Source organism: Copadichromis virginalis, linkage group LG22 (assembly GCF_057382275.1).
Source record: "Copadichromis virginalis isolate Kocher_CV1m ecotype Utaka linkage group LG22, C_Virginalis_male_GT1.1, whole genome shotgun sequence".
NCBI lineage: Eukaryota > Metazoa > Chordata > Actinopteri > Cichliformes > Cichlidae > Copadichromis > Copadichromis virginalis.
This window is the reverse complement of record NC_140638.1, coordinates 19,969,449-19,983,176: the sequence shown is the minus strand read 5'-3', so window position 1 is coordinate 19,983,176 and position 13,728 is coordinate 19,969,449. Positions and strand designations below refer to the sequence as shown.

The 13,728-nt window shown below is 39.2% G+C and overlaps 1 protein-coding gene across 3 annotated transcripts; it reads left to right on the top strand.

Annotated features, from left to right (window-relative positions):
• The first annotated feature begins 259 nt into the window (after positions 1–259).
• On the top strand, positions 260–11,428 carry LOC146683250 (catenin beta-1-like). Of its 3 annotated transcripts, none has more exons than XM_085445358.1 (17): positions 260–400; positions 1,388–1,437; positions 2,173–2,382; positions 3,001–3,251; positions 3,361–3,599; positions 5,792–5,993; positions 6,107–6,251; positions 6,410–6,513; positions 6,638–6,772; positions 6,887–7,090; positions 7,201–7,359; positions 7,478–7,597; positions 7,953–8,103; positions 8,195–8,316; positions 8,461–8,521; positions 10,157–10,352; positions 10,453–11,428. In XM_085445358.1, exons 2-16 carry the CDS (start codon positions 1,425–1,427, stop codon positions 10,345–10,347), a joined length of 2,307 nt encoding a protein of 768 aa, XP_085301484.1. In that variant the 5' UTR covers positions 260–400; positions 1,388–1,424; the 3' UTR covers positions 10,348–10,352; positions 10,453–11,428. The 3 variants fall into 3 exon arrangements, with proteins under 3 accessions (XP_085301484.1, XP_085301485.1, XP_085301482.1); XM_085445359.1 differs by having other exon boundaries at positions 1,388–2,068; XM_085445356.1 differs by having other exon boundaries at positions 1,388–2,382.
• The last annotated feature ends 2,300 nt before the right edge of the window (positions 11,429–13,728 follow it).

Below are 13,728 nucleotides of genomic sequence, written 5' to 3'. Positions count from 1 at the left end.
ATGAAGGCACCTCGCCTTCCCCTCCACTACCCCACCGCCGCTTCCCACATGAAAAACTCTCATTACCTTGCTATAAGACCTAAGAGCCAACACAGCCCTTGTTCTTAAAACAAAAAGACACCACTACCTGGCTATTACGGTAAAACTGTGATTTTTGATGCTACAACTTTGTTTAAATCCGAGGCCCTAGTTTTCCAAGTGCGGAAGAATACTGTATTTCTCCGTTCGCCATCTTGATGTTTGATTGCACTGGCGGAAGCAACATCTTCGGCGGCGCAGCAGCGGGTGTGGTTCGGACTTCTACGGGTGGTTCACCTAGCAGCCCTTCTCCTATTTTCAGCTAAGAGAAAGGGGATTTCTTTTCTCCTGACAAGAACCACGGAGGTGCCGCTCGATTCTGGTAAATATGCTACGCTTATTACCACTTTTATACAATATCGTACAGTGCGTCAGGTTATGGTTTAGCAAAGAAAATCGTCTTTGGCTAGGGAGGGGGCTCCGGTGGGGTTTTCTGATTTGGCTGGCAGCACAGCAGGTTTTGTACGGTGGCGCTTGGAACTACTTTTCATACGTCCTGGCTAGCTGTGCTTATCAAATCAGAAATTTAAAAATGGGAGCGTGCTTGAAAGTCGGGATTGTACTAATGGATTTGTTTGTGAAAAATAACGGCTATCAATATTGGTTGCTTCTCAGGACGGCTCATGCGCATTTTTAGACAGTGGTCAAATTCCTAAACAGTGTTTGTTTATGTTAGCTAACTAGCGGATAGGTTAGCTGCGCACGTTAGGCTAGCATAACGAGCTTTCAAGGTAAGCTAGCCAACCTGTTAGCTAATAGGGGTGGCTAATACACGCTAGTCCTTGAATTGTGTACAAATAAAATATATTTGGTGATTGGTGAGACCATCCATTTAGGGTTTTTTTTTTTTCTCGATTAGTTGTGATTAGCCAGCTTGTTACGCTTGTAGTTGGACCCACCATGAGAGGAGGAGTCATTGAAGTGATTGCGGGGCGGAGGGGGGGGGGGTAGTTTCTCTCATTGGAAACCCAAGCTGCGAGGTCGGAACTTGGCCGTGGTAGGGGGAGGGGGAGAAATATGCCTTTGATGTTCTTTGCCGCTGAATGGTGAATTGTGTTCGTGCTGGCCTGGAAATACCCACCGCTTTACTCACTCGTTTGGAGGTGGAGGCTCGGCATTTCCCCTCAAAGCTAAGATAGCAAACCAAACAAGCATCTCGATCACTTATACAGGTAGAGCAGTAGACTGTGACTTTAATATTGAGTGGTCGCTGGAGAAACCCAGAGCTTGACGGTTTGGTTTTGCCAGAAATGAAGTTGAGTTTGAGTTGGTAGTTTTTCCTGAGTGTGCGAAACATTTTTTTTTACAGGTATATCTGCTGTGCGGGCTGAGGGCAGGCAAGAACAATGGCTACCCAGTGTAAGTATGGAGAACTGATCATTTTCAAGACTTTTGTTTTAAGATCTCAGTATAAAGCTCATTTGAGAAAAGGAGAAGCATGACCAGATTTCACGGTATCTTAAATAATTTGTTTTTAGGTTTTTCTTTCATCTAGTTTTCTTTCAGTAAACTAAGTGTGTGTGTGTGTGTGTGTGTGTGTGTGTGTGTGTGTACACATATTTTAATTTGTAAAATATGTGTACACACACACACGTAGAAAAATATTTGGTATACACATCCAGAAATGCATATACTATTATATATTGTACATATATTTATTAGTTTCAGATGTAGCCATTCTTGTATTTTGCTTGTTTACATTATTGTATTTTGCACAACTCTGTTGCTTGTGAAGCTCGCACACAAGAATTTCACTCACATGTGCTGTACCAATGTACCTGCACATGTGATGTGACAATAAAAGTGATTTGATTTGATTTAAATGCACCTTAAGTTGGTATGACGAGAAATGTTAAAATTACCAGCAAAGTACCCTAGAGTATCACATGTAGAGAGAGATATTTCTTTTTGGTTTCAGTTAAACAAATGTATACTTGTCAATTTAATTTTCCCGCTCTTTATTTTCCTACAACAAACTTCCATAAATAAGGTTGGTGAAAGATCTTATTTGAAAACTATGCTTAAAGTTGGTGAAGTAAATATTTTTTCTCATGTATTCCTTCTTGTGTCTCACTTTGTCCTTTTTTTGCACAGCTGATTTGATGGAGTTGGACATGGCAATAGGTGACAGCAAGGTTGTTGTAAGTCAGTGGCAGCAGCAGTCCTATCTGGACTCAGGCATTCAGTCTGGCGTCACAACCACAGCACCATCCCTGAGCGGTAAAGGGAACCCAGATGCTGAAGAGGATGATCCAACTCTTTATGACTGGGAGTTCAACCAGCCTTTCACTCCAGAGGCTACAGGTATGAGATACTAATGTAGGCACAGGAGCCAAAATATTATATCCACTCAAATGTTCACTCATTTGTACTCAGGAAATATGTTAGTCAATATGGTGAATGTAAGATAAAATGGAAACATAAAGACAAACAATTTTGAGAAGAGTCAAATGATGCTAAGACGGCTGTAGTGATCCTGAGTCATAAAGGCTTATCCTGTAGTGAGTACCAACAGACAATGATTCGAGGAAGGACCAACTACAAGCTCACGCTGTGGCAAGTCTGATTCATGCCAACTACAACTTGGAAATTACAGGACTTAAAGGATTATGAACTGTCTTGGTATCAGATATCAAAGGACACCTTCAGAGGTCTTTTGGTGTCCATGCCTGAGGCTCTGAGCTGGTTTGGTTATGTGGCATGTACTGTTAGGCACTGATTGGGTTTCGCGTGGTGCTTTTACTCTTGTGTATTGTGAAATTACTACTCTTTTAAAAAATTGATCAGGAATAAATTAATTTAATAAAAATTCATTTAAAATAAAAACGGCAGGCTTGATTGTACATGATTGAAATGCTAAAAGAAAAACTGTTCTTTATATTTCTGTAGCGTAATTGTATTGTAATTTTCCATTTCTGTCAGACATTGAGGGCTATGCCATGACCCGGGCCCAGCGTGTACGCGCTGCCATGTTCCCTGAGACTTTGGAGGAGGGCATCCAGATCCCACCTACTCAGCTGGATGCAGCCCATCCAACTGCTGTGCAGCGTCTTGCAGAGCCATCGCAAATGCTAAAGCATGCTGTAGTTAACCTCATTAACTATCAAGATGATGCTGAGCTGGCCACTCGTGCGATCCCTGAGCTCACTAAACTGCTTAATGATGAGGACCAGGTATGCTTAACATGTTAATAAAATCAGATGCCGACAAGGTAACTTCTGATATCGTTGTAGTTGGTAGCAATACAGCTGGCATCACTAACAAACATATTCTTTGTCCTAGGTTGTTGTGAATAAAGCAGCTGTAATGGTGCATCAGTTGTCAAAGAAAGAGGCATCTCGCCATGCCCTTATGCGTTCACCACAAATGGTTTCAGCAGTTGTTCGCGCCATGCAAAATAGTGGTGATGTGGAGACTGCTCGTTGTTCTGCTGGCACCTTACACAACCTTTCCCACCATCGAGAGGGTCTCCTTGCTATCTTCAAATCTGGAGGCATCCCTGCCCTGGTCAAGATGCTGAGGTAAGAAATGGGATTTTAGTGACAAAATCAAAATTGTAATATGTGCTGCAGCCAGCCCCTTCAACCTTTAGTACAGATTATGTAATGGAGAATGTCAATGAGACATTTGGTGACTAGAATACAGAACACCTGACTGAAGCAATTTCCACACTTGGCATTGCAGTCCTGAACTTTACAGACATTTACAGGTTGAGGTGCATGTGTGAATGCAAATGTAGTGGCATCAGATGTTAGGTCGTTAATCTACTATCTCCCTTGGACTTATTCTGTGCAATGTCCAGTTGTGCAAATGTGAGATTGGTAGAGGCTAGCTAATAGTTTAACAATGAGGTTTTCCAATTGTCAAATTAAGTACAGAGCATTTTTCTGTACTTTTATTCCTCTTGAAATTGAGTAAATGTTCAATTCACAGCTAGTAGGTTTTCTTTATACTTTTCTTACTTCTTACTTTTCTGCTTGATGTGTCCAACTTGCCTAATTTGATGTTTCTGGTCGCGTTTGCTATATGTGAGAAAAGACACTCTAGGATGGTGTTCCAGTGCCCAGTCCAGGATGTTCAGCATTGTATAGAACATTTCTTTAAATCTTTGGTTGCCCTTTTATTATAATTTCCTGCTATTAAGGTATTGGCAAGTGCTTAATTCATCATTTATATAACATTACTCCTACTTAACATGGCATTTATAAATATACATATATTATGACTGATTAAAAGCAGCGATTGCTGTATAGTGTACATTAACAGATGGGTAGTACTTGTATGTATCAGTACAATTACATCTGTATTTATAAATTACATTCTAAGGAGATGTAGTGATATATAAATGATGGATTTAGTGATCCCTAATACCTTACTAATGCTTAGTAGTGAGACATTACAAAGTGCTACCCAATGTGCTATGTAGTGCTGCTTTATAGCTTGTAATGTCTGCTTGGTATAGTTTTAGATGATTACTTCAGTCCTGTACGACTAAAGTTATTTGCAGAATATCTTTATTTTAAGATCATCTGTTCTCAGATGCTTGAGCTTTCCACAGTCTGCTGTGCAAGTCTGTACAATGCAACAGTGTGTTCTGCTGTAAGTCTTATCAATTATGACCAAGCAAATACACTGAAAATGTTGACACTATTATAATTTTCCATAACTATGTACAGTTTAGCACGCGTACTTTGATGTGGGCTAAACAGATTGACAAATGTTGGTTGTGTTACAATATAGCCAATCCAGACATTCACAACCAGACAAATTTCAAAAGAAAAGGTCCTGCAACTCAGTTGAAATGTCTGCCCTCCTTCCTTTCTTTTAGTGTTTGCGTTTCTTCATGAAAAGCCTAAACACACAGCCAAAACAGTTGGATCTCTGGCAAGTTACAGCCTGTTGGATGGCGCACATGTGTTTGAATTTGTTCCTGGAATCATATTACTAATGGTTTAAGTGAAAGATGGAGCAGTACATCAAGAAGAAAGGAACTGCCACCTTTTTGTAAAACTGCTGAATAAACTTGCATATAGGTACCATTTTAAAGTTTTTAGGGCTTTAATGGTTTGACCGTGAGGTTTTTATCCATTTTGCAGTGAGCATTTCTCTGTACTGCTTTTATTGCTCTTGAAATTATGTAAATGTTGCCTTGAGATTGGATGAGAGATGAGAACAGAAAGGGAAAAGTGATGTACTGGTTCAGTTCTCTTAAGTATCAGCATTAATTTGCAAATGGCTTTACAGTAGATGTGAGTCCTGGTAAAATAATGTTGTTGGTTTTTTTTTTTTTTTTTTTTTTTTTTTTTTTTTTTTTTGTGCTGAGTCATTTCCAATTGCTAAACTTAACTGGACAATTAATAGGCTTTGGAGACTTAATAAAACTGCTGTTGAATTGCACTATTAATGGTTGTATAATCTTTGGAAGTTATAGTTAAAACAATTTTGATTATTCATAAAATGTGGTCTTGCATCTGTTGCTTATGCAAACAACTCAAAATGTGTAATGGCACTTGGTGTATCTTATTTTTTTCTTTTAATTTTTTTGTTTTTATTGGCATCTAAGCCGAGTCATAATGCCCTGTGTATGACAAACTTGCACTCTGTGTGTGTGAATGTGTGGCATGCTTGTTTGCATTTTACTGTTACGTAGATTCTTTAAAGATGAGTCAACTTTTCCATAACTACTTTTCCTTTATTTTCCCCTCCCCTTTAGTTCACCGGTGGACAGCGTTTTGTTCTATGCTATCACCACACTCCACAACCTGTTGTTGCATCAGGAAGGGGCAAAAATGGCAGTGCGCCTAGCTGGAGGATTGCAGAAGATGGTGGCACTGTTGTCCAACACTAATGTCAAGTTTCTGGCCATCACTACTGACTGCCTGCAGATCTTGGCATATGGCAATCAGGAAAGCAAGGTATTGGAGCTCTGACTAATTTATCAACTTGAGTACATTGTCTTCGTACTTGTCTGCTAAAACAACCAGCAGTTTGTATGCCAGTATAAACATAAACTTGTCTTTATTCTTAGCTGATCATTCTGGCCAGCGGTGGACCCCAGGCTCTGGTCAACATCATGAGGACTTTCACATATGAGAAACTGCTGTGGACCACAAGCAGGGTGCTCAAGGTTCTCTCAGTCTGCTCAAGCAACAAGCCTGCCATTGTAGAGGCTGGTATGTAAAAAATAAATACAAATTAAAAATGTATGCTGTATTTAAATCATTGCAGTACAACTGTGGGCATTATTACAGGTCTCGCTTGTTTACTGTTATGCTTTTCTTCAGTGCAGAAGGGCTTCTAATAGTAAAATGTTGTCTGACCTTGTTTGTAGGAGGCATGCAGGCTTTGGGACTTCATCTGACAGACCCCAGCCAGCGTCTGGTCCAGAACTGCCTCTGGACTCTGAGGAATCTTTCAGATGCTGCCACTAAACAGGTAAACATACAAGGGTCGCCTCCTTAAAAGAATCCCACTTAATGTAACTTCTTGAATAAAACTCATAAATTCTGATAGTCTACTTTATTTAGATGTCTTTTCTGTCCTGTCCTCTGCTCTCTAGGAGGGGATGGAAGGTCTCTTGGGCACTCTAGTCCAGCTGCTGGGCAGTGATGACATCAATGTCGTAACATGTGCCGCAGGCATCCTCTCCAACCTAACCTGCAACAATTATAGTAACAAACTCATGGTCTGTCAGGTAAGTAAACGCACAGCTTCTTAGAAAATATAAAAATGCTGTGGTGTGGAAATGAATTTAAAAAAGAAAAAATCTTTATCTGGCACTAACCCCCCCCCCCCCCCCCCATGTTAGGTTGGTGGCATTGAGGCTTTAGTGCGAACAGTACTTCGAGCTGGTGACAGAGAGGACATCACAGAGCCTGCGGTCTGTGCACTTCGTCACCTGACTTCCCGCCATCAGGATGCTGAGATGGCCCAGAATGCTGTTCGCCTTCACTATGGCCTGCCTGTGGTGGTCAAATTGCTGCACCCTCCATCCCACTGGCCTTTAATCAAGGTTGTTATTCCTTTACTTTTACATATTTCCAGATGACTGGTAAAATCACTCTCAGAATTCATGAAGATATATTCCAACTCTAAATATGCCAAATATTCCTTCCCTTATAGGCCACAGTTGGTCTGATTCGCAACCTGGCTCTCTGCCCAGCCAACCACAGTGCTTTGCGGGAGCAAGGCGCTATCCCTCGACTGGTACAGCTGCTTGTCAGAGCTCATCAGGACACCCAGAGGCGCACTAGCATGGGAGGCAACCAGCAGCAGTTTGTGGTGTGTAACAAGCTAGATGTTTTCTTTATCTGAACATCAAGAATGTGGTGTTTTTTTTTTTTTTGGTTTTTTTTTCTCCCTTTCTCCCTTTCATCTCATGAAAACTTGAATCATACAGGAGGGTGTGCGCATGGAGGAAATAGTGGAAGGTTGCACAGGAGCTCTGCACATCTTGGCCCGAGATGTGCACAACAGAATCGTCATCAGAGGGCTCAACACCATTCCACTTTTTGTCCAGGTGAGGATAAAACCCCAACTTCCAGTTCCACGCCCAGTGTTTTGTTTTGTTTTTAAAAATCAATCTTAAGTTTGTTTGTGACACTTAAAAATTTCCAAAATACTTATTTTGAACCTGATGCCAGATTTAATTTTTTTTAATTTAAAAAAAAAAAGAAGCTGGGACAGGGTTTTTTTTTTTTGTCGTTTGTTTTTTTTTTGTTGTTTGTTTTTTAACACTTATCATTGCTATAATCCCTTATTTCGGTCCCTATAGTCTCATTAGTTTGTTTGTTTTTTTTGTTTTTTGCACCATTTGTCCACTACTTACACTAATTGTATTAACTATGTTGTTCATTGTCTGCTTTTGTTTTCAGTTGCTTTATTCTCCAGTGGAGAATATCCAGCGTGTGGCAGCAGGTGTGCTGTGTGAACTGGCCCAGGATAAAGAAGCTGCTGAGGCAATCGAAGCTGAAGGAGCCACTGCACCTCTCACTGAGCTGCTGCACTCCCGTAATGAGGGAGTTGGTGAGTGTGCAAGGAACAAAATACAAACTGTACACATTTTTGCTAGTGGTAGCTTGAAATCTCTGACTGTTGCTGTGCATTCTTCTTGTAGCAACCTATGCTGCAGCTGTCCTGTTCCGCATGTCTGAGGATAAGCCCCAGGACTACAAGAAACGCCTTTCTGTGGAGCTGACCAGCTCTTTGTTCAGAACTGAGCCTATGGCCTGGAATGATGTACGTGCACATTAATATCTTTAACTTTTGCATTTTTCCCCATTGAAACAAGAAAATGAGGCAATTTATGATCAATTTGCCTTAATCTATTTTGCTGGTTTACCTCAAATTGTACAACTCACTCAATTCTTAATCTTTCTATAGACCGGAGACCTGGGATTGGATATAGGTGCACAGGGAGACCCTCTTGCTTATAGGCAGGATGGTGAGTACTTCATTTTTGTTCATTTATGTGTTTATTTCTTATGTGCAGCTCTGTAAGTTGACTTAAAAAATTAATTGCACAACTTGCTGTGATAGCAATTTTTTTTTCTTCCAAAACGTAATCTTATAATTGCAGCATGCATGTGCATATTGAAATTCTACTTGTACTATTTGCTTAACTAAAAATGTAATTGTTATTTCTAACCATTGGTTATTTCTAGAAATGCTTACCCAGTATTAGTGGCACTCAAACCTGGACTAAGAAAATAGTTTTTGTTCTTTGTTTGTTTTTTGTAAACGGACCAAAAGCAATAAGATTGCATAATAACTGTTCTTGTAAACGATCAAAAATGATTTGACCCCCCCGTTTCTGTTTTTTGCTTTTGTGCAATGCATATATGCTTGAGGTGTGTCAGTAAAATTTGAAGGGCAGAAAAGATAAAGTGCTTTGACAGAAGTTCAAAACAAGATTATTTAAATGCACAATTTAACAAGTGACACATGACAAAAAAAGCTGATAAGAAACAAGGTGGCCTTAAAGTAGCATGAGATTTATCACACATACCCATGCTAGAGTATTGTTTGGACTGCTCATGCTGTTTGCAAATGATACTTAATCTCACTGAGAATTTTAAATAAAAAAAAAAAGGTGTGTATATAATCCCCTTGATAGGTGGTTGCCCAGCAGGTTGATGGCATCACATCTGGGGAATAAATCAGATGTTATTTTGTATCTACAAAATAAAAATAAATTGCTTTTATAAGGTGTTACTGGTGCATAAATGCTTAAATTGGTCATTTTATCCCATTGCAGGGTCCTTGCTGGGCAGCATGATGCTGTAATATTTGATAGTTATAACTTGCGTTTGCTCAGCTCCTGATCTAACAAGAGTTGGTGGACAAAGAAATAAATACATTTTTAATGTATTATAAGATTTGCTTATGTCCCACAGTGCCATTTAACCACATCTACCAAATCGTGTTAAATAAGTTGTATAAAAGAGGGACGTGACCTCTGTGATGTCAGCCGCTGGTTTGTTAAGCCCCACTCTGCAGTAACTGAGTATTTATACAATTGCCAGGTGATAATTGAGGGTTATATCTGACTAAAGCTGCACGGTCTGCATATTCCAGACCAGGGAGCAACATAGTATTATAGGACCTATCTGTGGTTAAATCGCCTTATAGCTAAATAGTGTAACACAAACCTTAAATTAGTGTTTCACGTTTTAGCCGTTAAAATCTGCTTTGACGTGAGTGGGGAAACGAGGGGCTACCTTTAATTTGAGCCCTCTGTGACTAGTAAGTGTGCCTGGCACTGATCAGTCTTCAAAGTAAACAAGACACTATCAAGAACTTAATTGTTACTGCACTAATATTTAGATTTTTGGTTTGCAGACACTGCATAAAGGCTTTTATTAATTTGAAGTGTGACTATACACTACAACCCACAATTTTTTATTTTTAATGATCAAAATGATTTGTGCATCACTTCATCATTTGTTCAAGATCACATGCTGATATTTACCACTGTTGGCTGTTCATTTTGCTGTTTAAGAGTAAAACGACTAAACTGCAGTGTGTTTATACTTTGGACCCGTTATCACTTACTGTACTTTTCTCTTTTGCTTTTCAGATGCAGCCTACCGGGCCTACCCACCAGCTTACGGTCAGGATACCCTGTTAGACCCTATGATGGAAGGTGCTGACTACCATGCTGACACTCTGCCCGACCTGGGTCACCACACTGATCCATTGCCAGACCTCGGCCACACCCAGGACCTAATGGACAGCAACCAGCTGGCCTGGTTTGACACAGACCTGTAGAATTGGTAAGTTGGACTTGATTATCAGTTAGCAGTAAAGCTTCTTCTTATATCACCAGGACGATATTAATATGTCATCTTTGTCCTATGCTTCTTTTTTTTGCAGTTGTATTCTGATAGAACCTGCATTGTGATTGGCCTGTATTTTCTGAAGCAGCATTATGATTGGCCTGTGTGTTAAAGGTAAAGAGAGGAGTAAGGGGTATTAGAAAGTGCCTGACACAAGAAAACTAAGATGGTTGCCACAGGAATGTTTAAGCAAGTTGAAAGTGTGTGTGTGTGGGGGGGGGTGGAGAAGGGTTAAAGGATCAGATGTGGAATCACTCATTGGAGGTCTTGGAGCAGGTTACCATTATGGATGAGTGCAACAGAGATGGATTTTAAAGTTTGAAACACAATTGTTTTAGCCTTGCCTGTATTATCAGTTTTTTTTTGTTTTGTTTTTTTAAATTTTGTTTCTATTTTTCTTATACATTTTTTATTTCTTTTTTGTATTACTCATTCTGTTATGGTACTGACCCAGCTTGCCTTCACTAGCCATGTTCATTTCCTTTTCAATGCTAATCATTTGTAATTTTTTTTTTTTTTTTTTTTTAAACGTATATTACATGTAGTGTTAAGTTATAGTGATATTATACAATGTTCCTTTGGTTTATGGTCGAATGTGTAGAACACTAATAATCAGTTGAATTGTACTCTGACTTAAAGTGTAACATTGTGTAGTTTTTTTTATAAGCTCGAAAATGGAGAATTATGCATTCTTTATGTGCTTGTTTAAGCATAAAATATGTCGGTGTCACAAATGTTCTAAAGAGGGATGCGGGTGAAATTGAGGGTGGGTTGGGGATAAATTTAGAGACAAGTGTTTTATATACAGTATCACTGGTAGGTTAACAACTATTTTGTATGCTATCATTGGTTGTCTGATAGAAAAGTTTAACGCTATCGTTGGTGGTCTTATAAAACCTGGTTTTATGTGCTATCAAAGGTAGCTAGGTTGATGAACAGTTGTAGTCCTGCTGTGCTTATTTTGGAGACGAGGTTGTGACACGGCTGAACAATAAAATTACATTTTATTTCAACTGGTGTCTGTTCAGTTTCTTTACTTAAAGTTTAGAGCATGTTTTTTGTCAATTGTTAAGACTACCATCGTCAAATGATGTCCGTTGGATAATCACAGTAATCAGCACTTATTTGCAAATGTGTTTTTTTTTTTTTTTTTTTTTTTTTTTTTAGATGCAGATGTGCTAACGTCTGGCCCACATTGAATTTAAAGGTGCACTATGTTATAAGCAGTACTATAGATTATCAAAAATCCCTTTTGAATGCACATTCATGAGAATTGAGGCTATTACCCTACTGTAGTATTAGCGGTTGCTAATATTGTTGGTTAAAGATGGTCCCTTTTTCATTAAAAGAGCTGAAATGAAGTTTGGTTTTTTGTTTTTTTCTCTCTCCCCCCTCTTGTGCGTTTCACTTGTTAGTTGGTATATAACACAATTGATGAGCTCATGTTGTCAGCCTGTAAAAGCAGCCCTCGCATATATTAAACGGCAAAGGTAGGACAGTTATCACAATAGAAACTATCTTTTCACATGCAGCCAACAATTTTGTAAGAGCACTGATGAGTTGAAAAGCAAAGAAAACCAAAGTATCAATATAAACTGGTCACAGAGTAAGACATGACAAAGCCCTGCTCAGTGAGCAGTTTAAGGTGGATTATGGAGGAAAGATGTTTGAAGTTCACTTCTCAATAGGAAGGGTGATGCTTTCTGTGAGCTTTTGACACTGAAGAAAACTAACAAAGGAGCGACTTAATGGTCTGCTTTAGTGGTTTGAACATAGTTGTTAAAGAATAATGCACTGTGCTTTTTATACTCTGACTAAAGTCAGTGTTTTTTAAGTCTGTCTTTACGAACCCTGAAGTAGCCAAACGTTGAATTGAAATTGTATTGTAATGTGTATTCCATGTTAATGGAAATGTACTGATAGTGAGAACGTCTGAATCCTTGGGTGGGGTCATCTACATAATCAAAGGCTTAACTTCTGAAGTGGCAGCTGTGCTAAAGCTCCAACGCCCAAAAACGGGAAGAACCCAATCTACATATCAAATGTGCCCCTAGACAAAGCATGTATATACTGACTGCATCACCTAAAACTGGACAGATTATAAAGTTCCACTATATGTTTAATTCATAGTTCTCTCTTGTGAAAGCTTAACTTTATTTATGTAGTGCATGTTTTCCTTATGAATTACATTTCAGCTGCAAAAATGTTCTCTATGTTACATTCCACTGATTAAAAAATGACAGTGGGCATCTTTTTAAATCATGAACACCAAGATAGCTCACTTGTACTTCCTGACCCTGCTGTGATTTGTGGAAACTGTGGGAACCTGTTGACATCAACTACAAAACACTTTATCAGCAAGATGAGTATACTGCCTGGACTGTGGATCTAAGCAGTGCTGCCAGTGACTTCGCAGAGCAAAGGCCAGAAATGTGAAGCTCTGACGGCTTTTGTCTTTGCTTTTCTAAAGGATTGAAACATCGTTAAATTTATATGTTGAAAATACGCACTCGTACTGTAATATGCGTGTGATATATGTAGACCCTGGCCCACTGAAAACGATTGATGAGTGAGCTTGTTATACGGCGACCACGTCCAGGCAGTCTGTGAGGACCTGTTAATGGACGTCTTTCTTTTGTCCTATATGGTTACAAACATTACACTTGTCTTTGTTACTTTTGAGAGGCTAAATCTGTTTTGAGGTCATTACCTAAGCAACTTTGTCCATTTCACCGACCCCTGCTGTCTATGGTGCTGCTTGAAAGCTGGAGTGATGATATTGATATTAATTATTCCTATACAATGTTATTTTTTGCACTTACACACTGTGTGTGTCTGCATGTTTGTGTGACAGGGAGAGAGAAAATGTAACATAGCGTGTTTGCTCAGGTACTATGTGGCAGTAACAACCCAAAAAATCAGCCATGGGGTTTATTGCAGAGTTGTTAACCCTGTGACAATAATAGATCTAGTCAAGTGGCTCATTATGGCTTTGTCACTTGTTTTGTTTATGTTAAATGTTGATGCATTTTTTTAAACCACCACACTGGCTTTTTCCAACGTGCATATTAAGTAAATATAAAATATGAACAGAACAGAGACTTGTTCTTTTATAATTAATGGAGGTGGAACTCCAATCACATCATTTCTATTTACAAGTAACTTAAATTGACAAAAAAAAAACATGGGAATGTTGAGCTGTCTCCAAGCTTTAATATCCCCCTGTTGTTCCAAAGGACATACGCACAGTTTACTGCGTAAGGTCCACATCAGCACACTGAGCAAGGTTGTAATTGCAGTACTCTGTGGAATT